Source organism: Mercenaria mercenaria, chromosome 17 (genome assembly GCF_021730395.1).
Source record: "Mercenaria mercenaria strain notata chromosome 17, MADL_Memer_1, whole genome shotgun sequence".
In the NCBI taxonomy this organism is placed as follows: Eukaryota; Metazoa; Mollusca; class Bivalvia; order Venerida; family Veneridae; genus Mercenaria; species Mercenaria mercenaria.
The window spans coordinates 58,554,182-58,571,323 of record NC_069377.1 but is presented as its reverse complement, the minus strand read 5'-3'; the positions used below and the strand labels follow the sequence as shown (position 1 = coordinate 58,571,323).

The 17,142-nt window shown below is 35.7% G+C and overlaps 1 protein-coding gene across 1 annotated transcript; it reads left to right on the top strand.

The window, feature by feature from the left end:
• The first annotated feature begins 4,824 nt into the window (after positions 1-4,824).
• LOC123537414 (uncharacterized) lies at positions 4,825-6,908 on the top strand. Its single transcript, XM_045321124.2, has 3 exons — positions 4,825-4,967; positions 5,516-5,741; positions 6,546-6,908. Exons 2-3 carry the CDS (start codon positions 5,570-5,572, stop codon positions 6,773-6,775), a joined length of 402 nt encoding a protein of 133 aa, XP_045177059.2. The 5' UTR covers positions 4,825-4,967; positions 5,516-5,569; the 3' UTR covers positions 6,776-6,908.
• The last annotated feature ends 10,234 nt before the right edge of the window (positions 6,909-17,142 follow it).

Below are 17,142 nucleotides of genomic sequence, written 5' to 3'. Positions count from 1 at the left end.
TTCATAGGCAAATCACAAAACCATGGATTTGTACCTTCAGCAATAGCCGGAGCGTTGAGATATCTGTGAACCGTATGACCGGTTTACGGCAATAAGTTAATGTTAGGTCGGGAGGTCATGCGCCTGCTCAACCTAATGTTTCCTCAGCATCTGGGTAATAACCAGTCCCCTAGTGATTACTCAGATGAATTGGTCCAGAAGTTGGGAGGCGCATGATACAGCCGCAAAATGATGAAAACTTCCTCTAAAGAATGAAGCGCAATATGACTTGCGTTACTTGAGATGAATTATGAGGTAGGTGATAGGGTCTACCTACTTGATACTGCGGTATTAAAAGGGTAAATGCCGCAAGCTCTGTCCACCATGGAAGGGACCAGGGGAGATAGTATCCAAATTGTCATCATTCCTCTTCCGTGTTAAACTTAGAAATGCTGTTTTGGTAGTAAACCATGATAGACTAAAACAGTTTTTGGCCAGGGAGTTAGACATTCTACAGTGTCACTCCCGTGAGTGGATTACCCAGAATGTGAGCCGTTTGGGGCCCATTCGTAAATCCAAGTGGCAGGATGCCCCACGTGAACAGAGTAGGGACATCCGATTAGGGACAGATCCGGCTATTGAACGGACTGGTGAAAATCTCGAGTCGGTCCCTCCGGCAGGGCAGCAATTGCTTGTTGGAGGAGAGGCTGACAGCGAGTCAGAATCGGTTTCTTCTGGAACTGCCGAAAAGTTGTTGGGAGGTAACAGCCCAACAAAACCCTCAGGCAGTGGGAAGCCGGTTAGTCCGGTTAAGCCTCGTCCGCATGAGCGAGACGAGAGTAAGACCCAGCACAGTGCTTCTGGGACAGGGCAGGTTCCGCACGGCCCTGTTTCTAGAAATCCGGCAGAGAGGGCACCAAAACCTTCTGTTCGGCAAGACAAGCCTCAGCTAGTCATTACTGTGCCGGGTAAGGGGAAGCAGCCTGCTGGTCCGGGGAAAGGGTCCCATGTTAAAGGCCGTTCAGTTCAGCATTCGCTGAGTGGAGAAACCCTTGCAAAGAGGCCAAAGCTGTCTATGGGAGAAACAGGGCAACCAGGGCATGGCCCTAGGTGTCCGGTAGGAGGATGTGGGGCAGGTGCTAGTCGCAAACATGCGCTTCTCTGTCATTTGCCTGGTGTGTTTAATCTGGCTCTTTCGGGAGATGAAATATCTCAACGCAGGTTAAGCGCCCTGAAGCTATGCTGCAGGTGGCTTTTAGGAGCACATCGGGAGCTCAGTGATTTAGTGGTCTATCTTGAATCGCTTAGTCCACTATCCTCGGTTGAGCAGCCAGATGCCTCCACAGTGCAGGCAATGGTTGATTTGGGTAGGACTTTGGGGGTGTCGGTTCCCAGGGACGTGATATTAAGACCGGAGGGTAATGATGTCACGGCCTTGATGCACTGGCGCTTTCTGTTGTCATTGATGTCAATGTTAGAGCGACATCAGGTTGAGAAACTTGGACACTTATTTCAGCTGTCCCAGGATGATCAACAGAATCTCTCTAAGTTGCCTGAGGCTTTTGATAGTCATTGTCACCTTCACAGGACTATGAGGGAGTGGGGGATGACTAACCCATCTCTGAAAGAGATGAGTAATCTGAACCCGCTAGAGTCTCACGAGGTTCAACTTGTGGGAGTTGTAGGGGTTTTCTGTGACCCTGAGACTTACCCTACACAGGAGGGTATTAAGGTGGATCGATACCTTATTCGTCAAATATGACATCCCTTCCGATTTTGATGAAACTTGGTCCAACTATAGCACTATGGTTCCTGTTTATTTTTCCGTCGTCTTGGCAACAGTACGTTATCAGTGGTGACGTCACGAACGTCGCAACATAGAGCGCCAAAACGTCCAAAAATCGGAAGGGATGTCATATTTGACGAATAAGGTATCGACCCACCTTAATACCCTCCTGTGTAGGGTAAGTCTCAGGGTCACAGAAAACCCCTACAACTCCCATAGGGGCTCAACCCGGTGTACTATGGATGAAATGTCCATGGTCACCGGTAGTTGTGGTATTGTGACTGAAAAGCCGCATTACTAGTACTGGTTTTACCCAGGAATCTCTCATACTATTGAGAGTAAGAGACCATGGCTAACTCCCATGGTCTAAGACTACCTCCTTCTATAGGACGGGGAAGAGTGTAGAGCCTGTCCGGTCTGGTCCGACATACATGAGGATAGCCCTACCGGAAGCCGAAAAGGGTGATTTCCTGTGGAGCGTTCCAGCCGGTTAGACGTCCTTGATAAACAACCTATTCATCTACACGTATCACTTCTAGATACAACTGTATTATACTCTAAGGTTATTGGTAAGTTGTCTTGGGCTATATTGAATAATCACCAATTACAATACCTCTAATAAATAAAACGATCAGTAAGAAGCCTCTTTGAAAATATGGAATGCAACAAAACAAAATAACAGCAGACTCCGTTTGATTGCGCTTGTTTATGAGAGGTAATGAAAAGTGCAAAACCCCTCACGCACCCCTTCCCTCCTAGCACCGGGTTTAGCGGAATTATATTGCATAAATATTGAATGGTCGCAAACGATCAGAAAATATAACAACACAAACCTTTTCTGATTGTCTCTGGAGCAGGTAAGCTTTCTGGTTGTACTTTGCTTGTCTTGTAAGGAAATTTTACTGAGAACAATATGCCTAGTACCAGTCTCGTTTACAAGTGTTGATGGGTCTATAGCCCGACCTCTTCGAGCGTAAAATCGACGGCGGAGCCGATTTCTGAATCTTGCCCACTGGAAACAACAAAATGGATGTGAAATTATTGTTTCAAACTTGAATGAATTTTCTAATTGAATTAAAGCCTAGTGTATTATTTGCATATGTAAAGAGATATTGTCATAAACAATTTACCAAATTTTTCTTTAAAATTTGAATTCAATGGCATCACAATAACATTCAATCAGTATTCGTTTCCCATTACCTTTTTAATGTAATTACCGACTTACCCGCTCGTTGCGTGATTGCTTGAAGCTAACAATCCACGCAAAGCAGCCGGTATTCTCTTTATCCATTGTTATTTCATGACGAAAAAATTAAAATAATTAAGCGTTGTCTTCGACACAGCAACGATCTGCCGTTGCTAATGAGCGACGTCAATTGTTTCCGTGACGTCATGACGTCAATTTGAGAGGATTAGACTGGTACCAGGCTATGAGAGGTCATGCAGTGATAAGGCTATAGGTCAGAGACCACCAATTCAAAAAGTACAGGGAACTTACTGGGAATGAGGTAAGTGTATACCTGGGAATAAGGTAACGTCTGTGCGTTCTGATTGGTCAGTCATGTAAACAAACCCAGGAACTGATTATTTTTTCAAAATTGATATTTTTTCACTGCATTTACAGTATTTTATCATACATTTTGACAAATTTGCTACATTTTATGTGTATTGAAAAAAAGTTTTATCAAACGAATTTCTCCCGCCATGTCAATGATGTAAACAGGGGGTCATCTCATTCACACGAAAATTACTTAAATAAAGTATCACTATTCATATGTTTTCCGTCCGATATTTTGGTAGAACTAAGATAGTTCTTGAAAAACTTGTAATTAGATATACATGTTTCGATGTATGGAAGGCCGTACACGCCATAATGTTACAATGTAAGTCTATGGGAAAACAATTGGTGGTCTCTAACCTATACTAAAATGTCAAATAACAACCGGAGAAATTATCATCTGTAACCGTAGCGTAAAATTAATCTTTAACATTCAAAACATCAAATTGCAATGAACCTATTGTAGTGATAGTAGGTTTATAGGCCACTTCAAACAGCCTTGCTGTTGGACTAACCCTTTAACGACGTGGAAACAGTGTCTGCCTACGGGGTTCAAGCGTCGGTAAGGACCTTTGTATTTTCTCTCCCAGGGTTTACTTTACTAAAAAGACAGCGAAATGAAAAAAAAATGATTGTTTCGCAGTTGGAGAGCTATAACAACAACCAGAGTTATGTTTTGTGAAAATGTAAGAAAACTTGGGTAATCCGAAAAATTTGACTTACTAGAACGCAATTTATCGTGATGCGAATCATATTTTGAATAAATAACCAGATTTCTTGAATTTTAAGAAACACTTGTGTAACCGACCAATTGTACTGATGCGATGTATTTCGTGTCACATTTAGGACGATTAGTTAACTTAGGGTGTGGTTGTAGTTTATATGGTACCTGGCTTTTTCTGACAAAGACTGTTGCTGTGGCATACCCCAATTTCAAAATGTATGTATACATTATTTCCATAAATATGATGAGGGAGACGTTCACTTTATAAAATGTAAACGGGAAATAATTAATGGGCTTCTCTATAAAGACATAAACATATTTTGATCAGAAGATTACGTCTGTATCATGGTCTTCGTCAGCCGAATGAACCAGTCACGGCAAAGGGCCACTCGATAAACAAACCGTAATTTTGTCCTTCTCCGATTTTTGCATAAAGCTATTTGCTCGTTGAGCTATATTTATGCCCGAAGAATCCCGAATTGCCTTACGAGAATATGTAATCACACGAGGAAAATGCTGAATTTCACATTTTTTATGTATTTCTTATATTTTTATGAATAAAACATTTGGAATGTTATACAGTTAAAAAGCAATGGAAGCTATATCAAACATGATTTACGTACACAAGTTATGTTACAAACCCATTCCATATCAGGGTAAGCGATCGAAACTTTATACTTCAATTAACGAGAGAATTTTGCATGGTCCGAAACCGCTTTGAAATTCAAACATGATCAAATATAATTATGTATTATAATATATTTCAACTATTTTAATAAAAGTGAAATTAATCCCAAGAAGGCTATTGTTCTTTGCGAAAAACAATACTCGAATATGAAATCTATTGAAAGAGAACATGTTATGAAATGAAGTTTACAATTATTAATGCCGACAAAAGGCAATAAGGAGTACACAATAAGGTAAGAAAAAAGTGTTATTAATTACATGCTGACTAGTTTTTTGCGGAGTATGTTGTTTAGTCTTACTAAGACAGTAAAATTAGCATTTACAACAGTAGAGATTTTTGTTTTTGTTTTTATTTTGGTTTGTTGGCGTCCGCTGCCGACGAACCTACAATTTCACTCCGTCTTAATCACTAGAACAGATGATTACACACGCTCTCTAAATGGTGGATGATTTGTCGTGTCACCATGTGGTTGATTTTCAAACCTAGTTGACATATTAATATTATCCTCATCTAAATCCGGGTGTTGATCTCTGAATCAGGTGATTATTCCCTATTCCTTATTTCTGATTTTGGGACGGATTGTTTGTATGCTCACAGATCTCTAACAACAGGAAAATATACGTATCAGTACAATCCAGTTCAAACTTCTCACTTTTGTATCAATATGATCCTGTTATAGCACAATCGGTCTGAATAGGGTAGGAATAGACTTTCAAATTGTTTTCAAACATTTCATCAGGAATAAAGAAAATTATGAGTAACTAACGTTTTATCTTAAAGGAAAACGGCTGCAACTTTTAATGACATAAAACAAAAGAAACTACAGCGACAAAAATGTCTCTGCCATACTGGGACAAAGTAAAGTATGGACAGTATGAGAACACGCGACCTGACCGGAACCATGCTCTTGCAGAAGGGGGTCGAAAGGTCAAGGACGATGATCAGAAACAGGAAGTGAAACCACACAACGAGTGGACACCATACGCAGGTCCTGTTGTATGGACAGGTGAGTTTTTTTTTCACACTTAAACGAGTTTAAATGATGATTAAAAAGTTTAGATTTCATAATTATACGAGCACGTGTACGTGTAGGATTGAAAAACGCATTTGCTTTCAAAACTTTGTTCTTTAAAATCGTAATTTTCATCATGCGTCAAAATCTCTAATGGCTCTTAGATAAATTACTCTGTCGCTTCTTAACATTGTCATAACTGCTTCAAGCATTTTCAATAAAAAATACTTACGGGGCATTTAGTTCAATCCAGGACATCTGCTTTTACATAGGTGAAATAGTAATGAAAAAAAACATCCTTCGAATGTACTAGGACACTGCGATTAATAGTAAAATGAGCCGCGTCATGAGAAAACCAGCATTGTGTTTGCGACCAGCATAGATCCTAACCAGCCTGCGCATCCGCGCAGTCTGGTCAGGATCCATGCTGTTCACTAACTGTTTTTCTTATTGCATTAGGCTTTGAAAGCGAACAGCATGGATCCTGGCCAGACTGCGCGGATGCGCTGGCTGGTCTGGATCTATGCTGGTCGCAAACGCACTATGTTGGTTTTCTCATGGTGCGACTCAAATGGTGTACTTTATAACATTAAAGTTTAGACTGAGTCATTTGTACGTTTTTAGACTTCACTACTATCACCAGAAGACTGATGCTAATCCACCATTTTTTATTTCTTTGAAAATAAATGCTGTTTTTAAAGAAACATAAAATGGTACTATCTTTGACATCAAGTCTAATCACACTTGTATAAAAATGTATTGGATTGTACTTGTGAAATGAGTTTATGTATTTAACAGGTCCTGACGGTGACAGAGATTTCAGACCACGGCTGTTTAAAGATTGGCAGCTATTAGGTATAGGAGATGTGTCGTCGGAGAAAACCTTGTCGGCAACATATATCAGTCGTGCACCACAAGACCAGCCTTTTGGTAAACCACGGAACGAGATGATAGGAGAAATAGGATGGTTTTATAAAAATTATGAACATGCTATTATACCAAGTATACCAGAGTATATGGAAAGATGATATGCAATGGAATTTTAATTTTTTCCTAAAAGGCAATTTTTTTCGTAATTTCTTTTATAAATGCTGTTTGAAATCACTGAAAGGAGTAAATGTTGTGAGAACAAACAAATATAATAAAAATTGATAATATTTAGTTAAAGTGTGATTCATATATTCGCAAAACTACAATATCATTGAAAGTATACCAAGAAGTAGAACGTGATGTGGTAGAAAACTTTTTAAAAGTACGCAAAATGGTGGCAGTCTTGAAAAAAGTGGACATTTGGTTATTGGAGCCCTCCTGTGATTGTTTTTTATTTTGTAAATGGGTTTCTATATAATTTGGAGATCTATGATTATGTACAAGCAGTACATTTTTTTGTCTGTGCTACACCCGGTTTCATTATTTCACGTAAGTATCCTTTGAATTGACGGAGTTGCAGAGGGTACAGAATGATCATGTCTATGGTTAGCGCAGTTCCTTGCCCCGATTGTAACTTTTTTTTGCCAGAATGTTGCTAAACGTCTTATTACTAAATGCTGTTTGGCTTTTAATGAAACTTGATGGAAACCAGTCAGTACTCAGACATCATATCGTCCTATATATTTGCGTAAATAAACAAATCGCAACATCTGTATATTCATAAGAATTTGTTCCTGTAAGACTAAGCTAATCTATACATTTATTCATATCATTTATGGATGCTAAAGATGATGATATTTCTTTACCGCATGAAGCGTCACCACCGCTCGTGAAGCTTTTATTCGAATAAGTTTTATTCGGAAATTCAGATATTTGGATGTCTATAGCGAATATCGAAAATCTGTAGAAGACGCGTAACTGCTAAAACATGTTTAAATCCATTTGATATTTCATTTGCAAAACGCTTACGCGGATGAAAGCTTCAAGCTTATTTGAGCCATTCGAGTCCACTTCCTGGAAAAACCAGTACTGGTGTCGTATGAGAAGGCGTGATCGTGACCCCAGCTGGGCTCGAACGACATTTATCCACTAGAACACCGCCCCCTTCCAAATGTTTGGGAACCTTATTAGCAACAATGAACTAAAAACACGCTTTGGGTGACTTCAAGCACAACTAAAATATTTCGTAAAAATATCATATAACTGTATTGTATACTTGGTAACCGAGAAAGCTGAACATCACAGACGTATTAACAAAACGCGATAACTGTGGCCTTTATTTACTAACACCGGATCAACCAGGGAATCAGGTGGACACATTGTTACTCATTGTATGACAAATATCTTACATAGCAAAACCGATGTTAGTAGCGGCGTGGTCTAATGGTTAACACGTATGATTTGTAAGCTTACGGTGCTGGTTCGAATACAGGACGAGCTTCTTTTTTTTTATTTTTCCAGCATGTTTTACCTGGAGAAGGAATACAGGTAAAACTATTTGTATCATGATTTTCTTGTGCACTTAAACTGAATACTTATTGACATGTTTCAGAGGTAGACATTGGATCTATTAACATTGCAAAATGAATAAAGAAAACTCGCAAGGAAAATGAAATCAAAGTTGCGATCGTTAAAAACAATGAAAGTTAAATCATTTTAAAAAGAAGGGCTCGAACCTACACCATACACACATAAAAAGAATAGAGATCCGACACACTATCCACTATACTACAAATCGGTTACAGACTAACGCACCGTATTTAGAGTTAAGAATACTACAATATACAAATTAAAACCACTTATTGGTTACCTGTTTTTGGAATTTACCAAGTACCGTTAAGATAAAATTCTCGCAATCCATTATACTGACGTTATTTATGTTAGAAGTCGTCACTGGTTTACTTTGGATTTCTATGAATGTAAAATGAAACAACCCTAGAAAATGATATTTCCCTATGTTATCAGAACGGAATTAGCGTACATCTTTATAATTGTTTCATAAATAAATGCGCCATTGGTGAACAGTGATGAACTTTCTAGATCAACCCTCGTACATTATAGGTACCCAGATACCTTAAAATGTAAAAATTCAGTCAATTCAAGATTGTATGGAAATGATAAAATCGATTGCTGATTTACTGCAGCATTCAGCAATGATACCGACTTATGCATTATTAACAGAATGCAATCTGTTTCATTTGGGAGATTAATTTCAGATATTGTAAATGACACTCGATTGTTAAATTATACATGATTTACATTTGAAATGCTAAACACAAACGAATACCGCATATTTCATAAAAACTGCATTCTGAAGCTTTTATTGTGCCAAGTACATACATCACGAGAATGTCGATCGTATTCATTTATTTGTAACATTATCATGTTACGAGTATGATTCTATAGATATGGCCATTGCAGGATACACGTATCTTGGATTACCAAGTATATAAATTATTCTGTAATTATTCTTTGCTTTTGTGTATGTGCCTCATTCCCATATTCTTTGCTGTTATTAATATGCCACATTCCTATGTTCCTTGCTGTTGTTTATATGCCTCATTCCCATATTCTTTGCTATTATTAATATGCCACATTCCTATGTTCCTTGCTGTTGTTTATATGCCTCATTCCCATATTCTTTGCTATTATTAATATGCCACATTCCTATGTTCCTTGCTGTTGTTTATATGCCTCATTCCCATATTCTTTGCTATTATTAATATGCCACATTCCTATGTTCCTTGCTGTTGTTTATATGCCTCATTCCCATATTCTTTGCTATTATTTATATGCCACATTCCTATGTTCCTTGCTGTTGTGTATGTGCCTCATTCCCATATTCTTTGCTATTATTAATATGCCACATTCCTATGTTCCTTGCTGTTGTTTATATGCCTCATTCCCATATTCTTTGCTATTATTAATATGCCACATTCTATGTTCCTTGCTGTAATCCCATATTCTTTGCGGTTGTGTATATGCCTCCTTCCCATACTCTTTGGTTTTTTATGTCTCATTCCTGCATTCTTTGCTATTGTTTAAATATGTGTGCCTCATCCCTGTATACAATATGTTTTCACTAGAACAGTAATCACTAACAAAAAAGATGCAACAAACATTTATAGGAACACAATTGGGAACCTCCTTGGAACGCTCAGTGGCAAACACACCACTAGAGAGTCTAAACCGGTTTATGCGCACCCAAAACTAACTCTTAAATCTTCCTAATGTCATACTTTTGCCAGAGGCACAATTTTCTTGGATTGACGTAAAAGCGTTTTCTCTCTTGACTACATTTTTTATATCAATAACTGAGGAGGTACAGTCACCAAACCTCATGTTCCAGGGGATGTTACCATTCACTTAGGAGACCATTGTTTTTTATAATAGGCATACCATAACGTTTAAACCAAGTACGGGAGACTTTCCAGACAAGTTGCTTTCTATAGAAAATATGAAGTTGACATCAAACGATATATTAAGAAGAGAATACTGTTTTATTAAAATATGTTTTATCACCTGTGACAGTTTGTTGAATCATGTGTTAAGGATGCTTATCAAGGTACTCTGGTAACTAAAACTGTAACAAATTATCGTTTTTGAAATATAACAGCTAATTTGTAGTTTAAGTACAGCTGTACTTGGTCTACACGAAGAAATACATAAGACACACAAGTATTTTGAACATTACAAAATCTATTTATGAAAGTGTGGTTTAATGTTCCATATGAAACAGACCCTGAACAATAGAACTATTTGCTCTACAGAGCAAAGAATGTATTTCCTAACAGTTGTCTCATAATAAATGTTCTGCAACAGATCCAGTGTTGAAAGCTGTACAGATCTTGTAGATGGTACGTTTGAGTACCAAGAAAATACTCGATTAGTACATCACGGCTCTGTACGCCAACTTGTATCATACCCCCTGTGACTGCTTCCATGTGCTATAGGTAATTGATTCTTTTACTAACATAGGTAATCAAAAGGATGTTTATAAACGAGTAATACATTTGTAACTGTTTCTCTCAGAGTTGACATCTCCTACCTGTTATACAGTACGGAACGGGTTCCCACCTACCATTAGTAAAATACTGCAACTCTTCAAATTTAAGTTTGCAACAGAAATACATGTTAAGTTAAATTCATTTACAATATATTGTTTTGATAAAGTGTCATATGTGTACTTTAAAACACATTCCATCGTTTTAAATTTCTTGGTTCGTCAGTTTCTTTTTTTTTGTGTTATATTTTGTATTTATGTGTATGATAGTCTTCATACCTCATAAAACATTTGAAATTTTGAATAACACATCATGTTGTTTGTAAACACGAATGCTCTGTCGTACCGAAATGAGTTTTTCTGTCTAAACTGACAAAAATAATAAGAACACTAAGACAAAGTACAGGGGTAATTTTTACAGTTAAAGACTACCGCTGATCCTTTGGAAGCATACAACGTAACCAAGCAAAATAATTCGTTTTTGTCTCACATAGATATACCACTTTTACTGAACTATTGATACTACATGCTTTCATTAGGAATACGATGTTGTTAGTTTTGCATTAAAGTGTAACAAACATATCAGAAAAAGTCCATGTCGCGGTACTTGGATAAGACGGTGGGCAGGGAATCAGTAACGAGTGTCACAGGGTGAAATAATGCAAAGAAATCTGACATAGGTTCGGGTATCTGTTAGTTTCTCCATTATTAATTATCTAAATCATACATATGAACACGTGTTAGATAGACATAAAAGAGATATTTAATACAAAATATTAAACATAGACATAAAAGAGATATTTAATACAAAATATTAAACATAGATATTCGATCATCACAAAAACAAATACAAAATACATAAATCATGTGTCCGCACACGGGTTATAGTCTTACAACAGCGCCAGTTTAAAGTATTTCCCTGGTAACTGAAATAAATTTGTAGTCTGACTTCTATGATATGCATCTATCTAATGATGGTGAACTATAGAATGTGATCGCGTGCAGAAATGACTTTTATTCCAAAGGAACAATGTATTCCTTTCTCACATACTAACACATGAAACGAACAAAAAATGATGCAATAGATTGACTGTCAATTGTTAACCAATTATTGTTTCGGGGAACTTTGAGAATTTCCGATTCGGACGTGCATTGCCAAGAATCACTTATTCGAAACCGAAAGTTTACCAAGGGTTATAACCAAACATATCAAATTATAGTGCATGCACGAAGATAAGATTAGAGACGGTTTTCATGTTTATATTACAACGATTGCAAGTTTTGAAGAACGAAACCAGAAGTATGGGTTTATTGTGTAGACAAGAGCAAGTATGCGTCTTTTAAGAGTAGCAGACCACCGCTGAATGGCATTACACAAAGAACTGTTTAACCATTTATTTTCTTTCTATTTTCTTCGTCAATATGTGTTAGAACTTTCATGGAAAGTAGGTGTAGGAAAAATTAAATGTTCCATAATGATACGTAAATAAGATCTGAATTGGTCGTTAGTTATATGAAACAAAGTAGAATTTGAAGTTGTGACTTTAACCTAATGCTGCGCCGGACATCGCAAACCACAATAAATGTTCGACCTGTGACACGAGTCAAAAACAAACACTCATGAATGTTGCTTGTGAATAACTACAAATATACATGTACCAAAGTCGTCAACTTCAGAATCAAGGGACCAACTGTCATTTAGAGGCATTACTCTAGAGCCATCAATATATAATAAAGTTTATTGTAGTATTTCAAATGAAGGAATTTATTTTTACTAACGTTTGTGACCGTGAAAATATTCTTCATGTTGAACAAAATGGTTCTGTTAAAAATAGAAGTATGATAGATCATGTCCACTCACATACAAATATTGTAGAAACAAGGAAATTAAAGAAACAAAATACATGCAGCCTTCATTGACTTCAAAAAAGGACTAGGCATATTAAGACTGACCCCTAAATTATGGGCAAAGCTACAAGAAACTGGTCTAAATGGCAAAACTTTCAATTCATCTATAAAATGGTTCAATGCTGTGTATAGTTGAATTCACGTTGGTTTGAAGTAAACTGCGGCTTGCAGCAAGGTTGTCCATTTTCGCCTATATTTTCTAATTTGTACATCAATTGACTTAGTTGCTGCTGTTAAAGAAATAAAATATCAAAATCACAATAAATGACGAGTTGATAAGTATCCTATTGTTTGCAGATGATGTTTTACTAGTAATTTTAGGTGAAACTCCAGAAAATTTATAAAAAGCTACTTGATATTGTAAACATTTGGTGTATTAATAAAGGTATGACTTTCAACTGTAATAAATATAATTCTTTTAGAACACCTAGTTGCGTACAAATGAGTATTGTATTTAAGTAAGGAACATCTCAGTTGCATGTAGTACATAGTTACAAATATCTTGGTGTTCTACTAAACGAAATTTTAGATTTTGCACAAATGGCAAAACATGTTGCTATGTCAGCTGGTTGAGTACTTGGGCTTGTAATCTCAAAATGCAAAACCTTTGGTGATTTCAACTTTTCAGCATTTTCAAAACTATATGATTCAATGGTTTAACTTTATATGTTACTTAGCTCTTACCTAGAATGATAAATCTTACTCTTGCATAGATTTTTTTTCAAAACATATGTATTTTCTGTGGATGGGGAAATACACGTTAAATGCAGCTGTGCCTGGGGCTATGGGCTGGAAGCTAATAGTCTGTTAAACAATGGACATTTTGTAGGTTTTCGAAGATGCAGGATTCGAGAATAGATAAAAAAGTTTTTAACTGGTTAAAATCTTCACCCAATTTTACCAGTAAAACAGTATTTTCGCATTCGTCGAATGTTTAGTAATATTAGCATTGTTGATACAGATAACCTACAGGGTTGTTCTAAAACTGTGTTGACGGGTTAGAAAATATGCTATTAGACATTGAAACAATGATTTAGTAAGAGGAAAAGGAAAAGTTGTAATGGATTAAGAACTTACAGGCTTCTAAAGTGTAATTTTGAAAATTAATTTTATTTTAAAGAGTCAGAGTGACTACTAGTCACTTCTTTAGTGCTATTGCATAACTTAGATGTGGTGCAGCACACATTAGAATAGAAACACATAGACTTGAAAATTAAGGTGTAAATAAACGGATTTTTTAATTGTTTGAAATGTACTGAAAGTCATGTTGTACTAAACTGTCAATTATATTTATCTGTTTATTATTTTTATTATATTTATTTGTTAGGGAGGAATTGCCATTATACTCATATCAGGAGAAATTTGTTTTATAATTGATCTGATGAAGGGAAAATTTATCTATTATTCACTGACACAAATATAGTGAAGTATGCAGCCAAAGCCTTTTCAATATTTGAAATTTAATTCTATTGTAAATAATATCAATACCATTTTAATATTGTCACTTGTGTTTTAGAAAAACAGTATAAAGGAAAAGTGAATCAGTCTACAAATTTATATAAAATCTGATTTGATACAACATACATATCGTAAAAGATTAGTTAACAATACCTTTAGGTAAATATTTTCAGTTTCATGCCATAAAGCAGTTTTTAACTTTATTTGGTTACGGATGGATTCACAATTTCCTTATGTTTTTATGTAAGAAAAACATACAGCATTTATATACAGTCAGCCACAGATGGATTTACAGTTTTCTCATGTATTTTATATAAGGACTCCTCTTGAAGATATGATTACTAATAATAATTTAAATAGTTTTATGTCCATGACTCAGATATCTTACTAAATGTTAGGTCTTAGAATCACGTATGTATAGCTCAACTTGTCTCTGATATTTCAGTATAGAAAGGCAAGCGTTTTTTTATAATGCCTTGGTAGAATATTGTTTTATCATGCTCTATATATGAAGAGACATGAATAAATTATTTTACTTGACTTGGCTCGTGATAACAAAGATACAGTCAGCACTAAAAGTATACCACAGAAGTTCTCTGTATAACTATTAAATATCACGCATGAGTATGACACACTGGTAAGCTATTAATATTAATGTAAAGTAATAAATGTAATTGCCCATTCCCTTTGATTCCTGTAAAGTTATTACAATCACTGAAAGATTAGAACCATTTTCATGGGTAGAAAATCAATGTGTTATATATGATCAAGTTTAACCAGTGTTGCAGAAACAGTCAGATAACAAACTGTACCTAGTAACATTACCTGAACTGAATTATTTATGGCTCAGATTTAAAGCGACTTGTCAACAAGTTTTGGATCAGAAATGATTTTCGTAAATCTTCTGTAATAAACTTTGGAAGCATAGATCGCAACCGAACCAAATTATATCCCACTCGGTTTAACTGAATCTGTTCTTGAAAGGTAAACGGCTAAAGCAATGAATGGACTCGATGTTCCAAAGGTCCATAGAATATAACAACACTAAGTTAAAGTATACGGGTAAATCCTTTTTTACTTAAAACTCTTTCATGAAAATTTTATAAGAAGATTTTTTGAAGCAGAGGACGCAACCATGCTAAATGACAGCACACTCTGATCTTCGTGAGAGGTAATGAAATGTACAACACTCCTCACACGGGGCTAGCAGCGGCTTAAGTCATGTTAAGATTAAAATCAGTGGTTAATTGATTTTTATCCTAATAAAACTGAATCAGTACTTTTTTCTACAAGTAAACCCATCTCTTTATTTTAATGATATCTTGCTGGATAATGTTAATTGTCGTAAACGTTTAGACTTAACATTAACATCCGATCTTTAATGACACGAGCATATCAGCCACATAGAAAAGTCTGCATGGATAAGGTTGAGTTCTATGAGAGCACTAAATTCAAGCTAAGAAGATCTACTCTAAACCTTACCCTTCTTAATTTCTATAATGAACCTGTCCATCTTTCAATATGGACAGTACCATTTACTGTTAAAAGGGGTAATTACCAAATCGATACTGACTGAATGGCGATAAGTACAGATCATAATAAGACTGCATGGATGTGTAAGCTGATCATGATCTACACTGGTCGCTAAAGCAAAATCAGTCGTATTCAGCCTGGTAAGGGCTAAAGTAAACCTGTATTTTATATATGAGACCTATATTAGAACATGCATCTATCGTATGGAATGGATGCACTGTACAACAAAAACAATTCTTAGAAAAATTATAATATGAAGCAGATATAAGCTGAATATTGATTTATACAGAAACCATTTAAGAGATAATCCCAACTGTGATTGATAATCCCAGTTGTGATTGTGGGTACACCATCGAGAATGCTGAACATTATTTCTTTCACTATATTTAATTTACAGAACAAAGAATAGAACTATTTCATGAAACCAGAACTTTTCGTCCTGTATTTTTTTACTTATTTCAGTCTCATCCTTTAAATGACATCCTACTAATATTCAGACGAAACATAATAATTAAACTTGGACGAAAGCAATTTACTAATTACTTTGGCGGTGCATAAATTTATTACGAATTCTAATCTGTTTCTTGTTACTTTTACCAGTGCCTAGAACTTAATTTTAAATATTGGTAAAACCTCAATGTATCCAGACTGAGTACAATTACTCCTGCCCTGGACCCAGCTTCTCGGAAACGGATCTGTTAATAAAAAACAGCAATAGCTACATCATATCCAACATTAAACTAGCTATATTTATCATTCTTCTTTTCTTCAGTTTCAGTCACGCTTTGGTCTTTTTCTTCAATTTTGTTTGTAATACATGTTGAAATAATTATTTCGTAAAATTAATTATTATTATGTAATAGTTAACATTTCTAGAGAAGGGCCTGATTTCATTGATTGTTCTGTAATTATATGAATACATTATTATATGCAATAAAATAGGTATAATGTAAGCAGCTTAAGCAGAATTCCTTTACACATTTATTGACATAAACAATCAGAAAGGGTCAGAAACAAACCAGATCAAAGTGGCCCTTAGAGCAAATACATTGACATATGATGTGTTTTATTTGTTTTATACTTAGCAAAATATCCTTTGAAAGGAACAAAATAACTTCACTTATATTCTTATATATCTCATTATTTTTTCACTTACAGAATGAAGTCAAGCGTTATATATTCAGCGATTAACAACGGTTGACGCGCAAAACGATGAAAGAAAATTATGATGTAAAAATGACGTCAAATGGCGACAGTAACGCACGGTTCATTACTACTTTGATGAATAAGGTTCATCATTATTTTCATCGTCATGTTTTAATGAACATCTTCGAATGGAACTAAAACATTACCTTCTTGTAGTTTATCGACTTATTTACCGATGTTTATCGTTCAGATGCTTGGATATTTAACCAGTCGGGCTAACACCCTCGTGGTTCAATTCTTACGCATCTGAAATCTAAACCGTTGTAAAAGCAAACGATAAACAAAGCAATGGAATTCATTATTTAATGCATTTCATTTTGGCTTCATTTGTTATTGTTCAATATATTGAAAATTTGA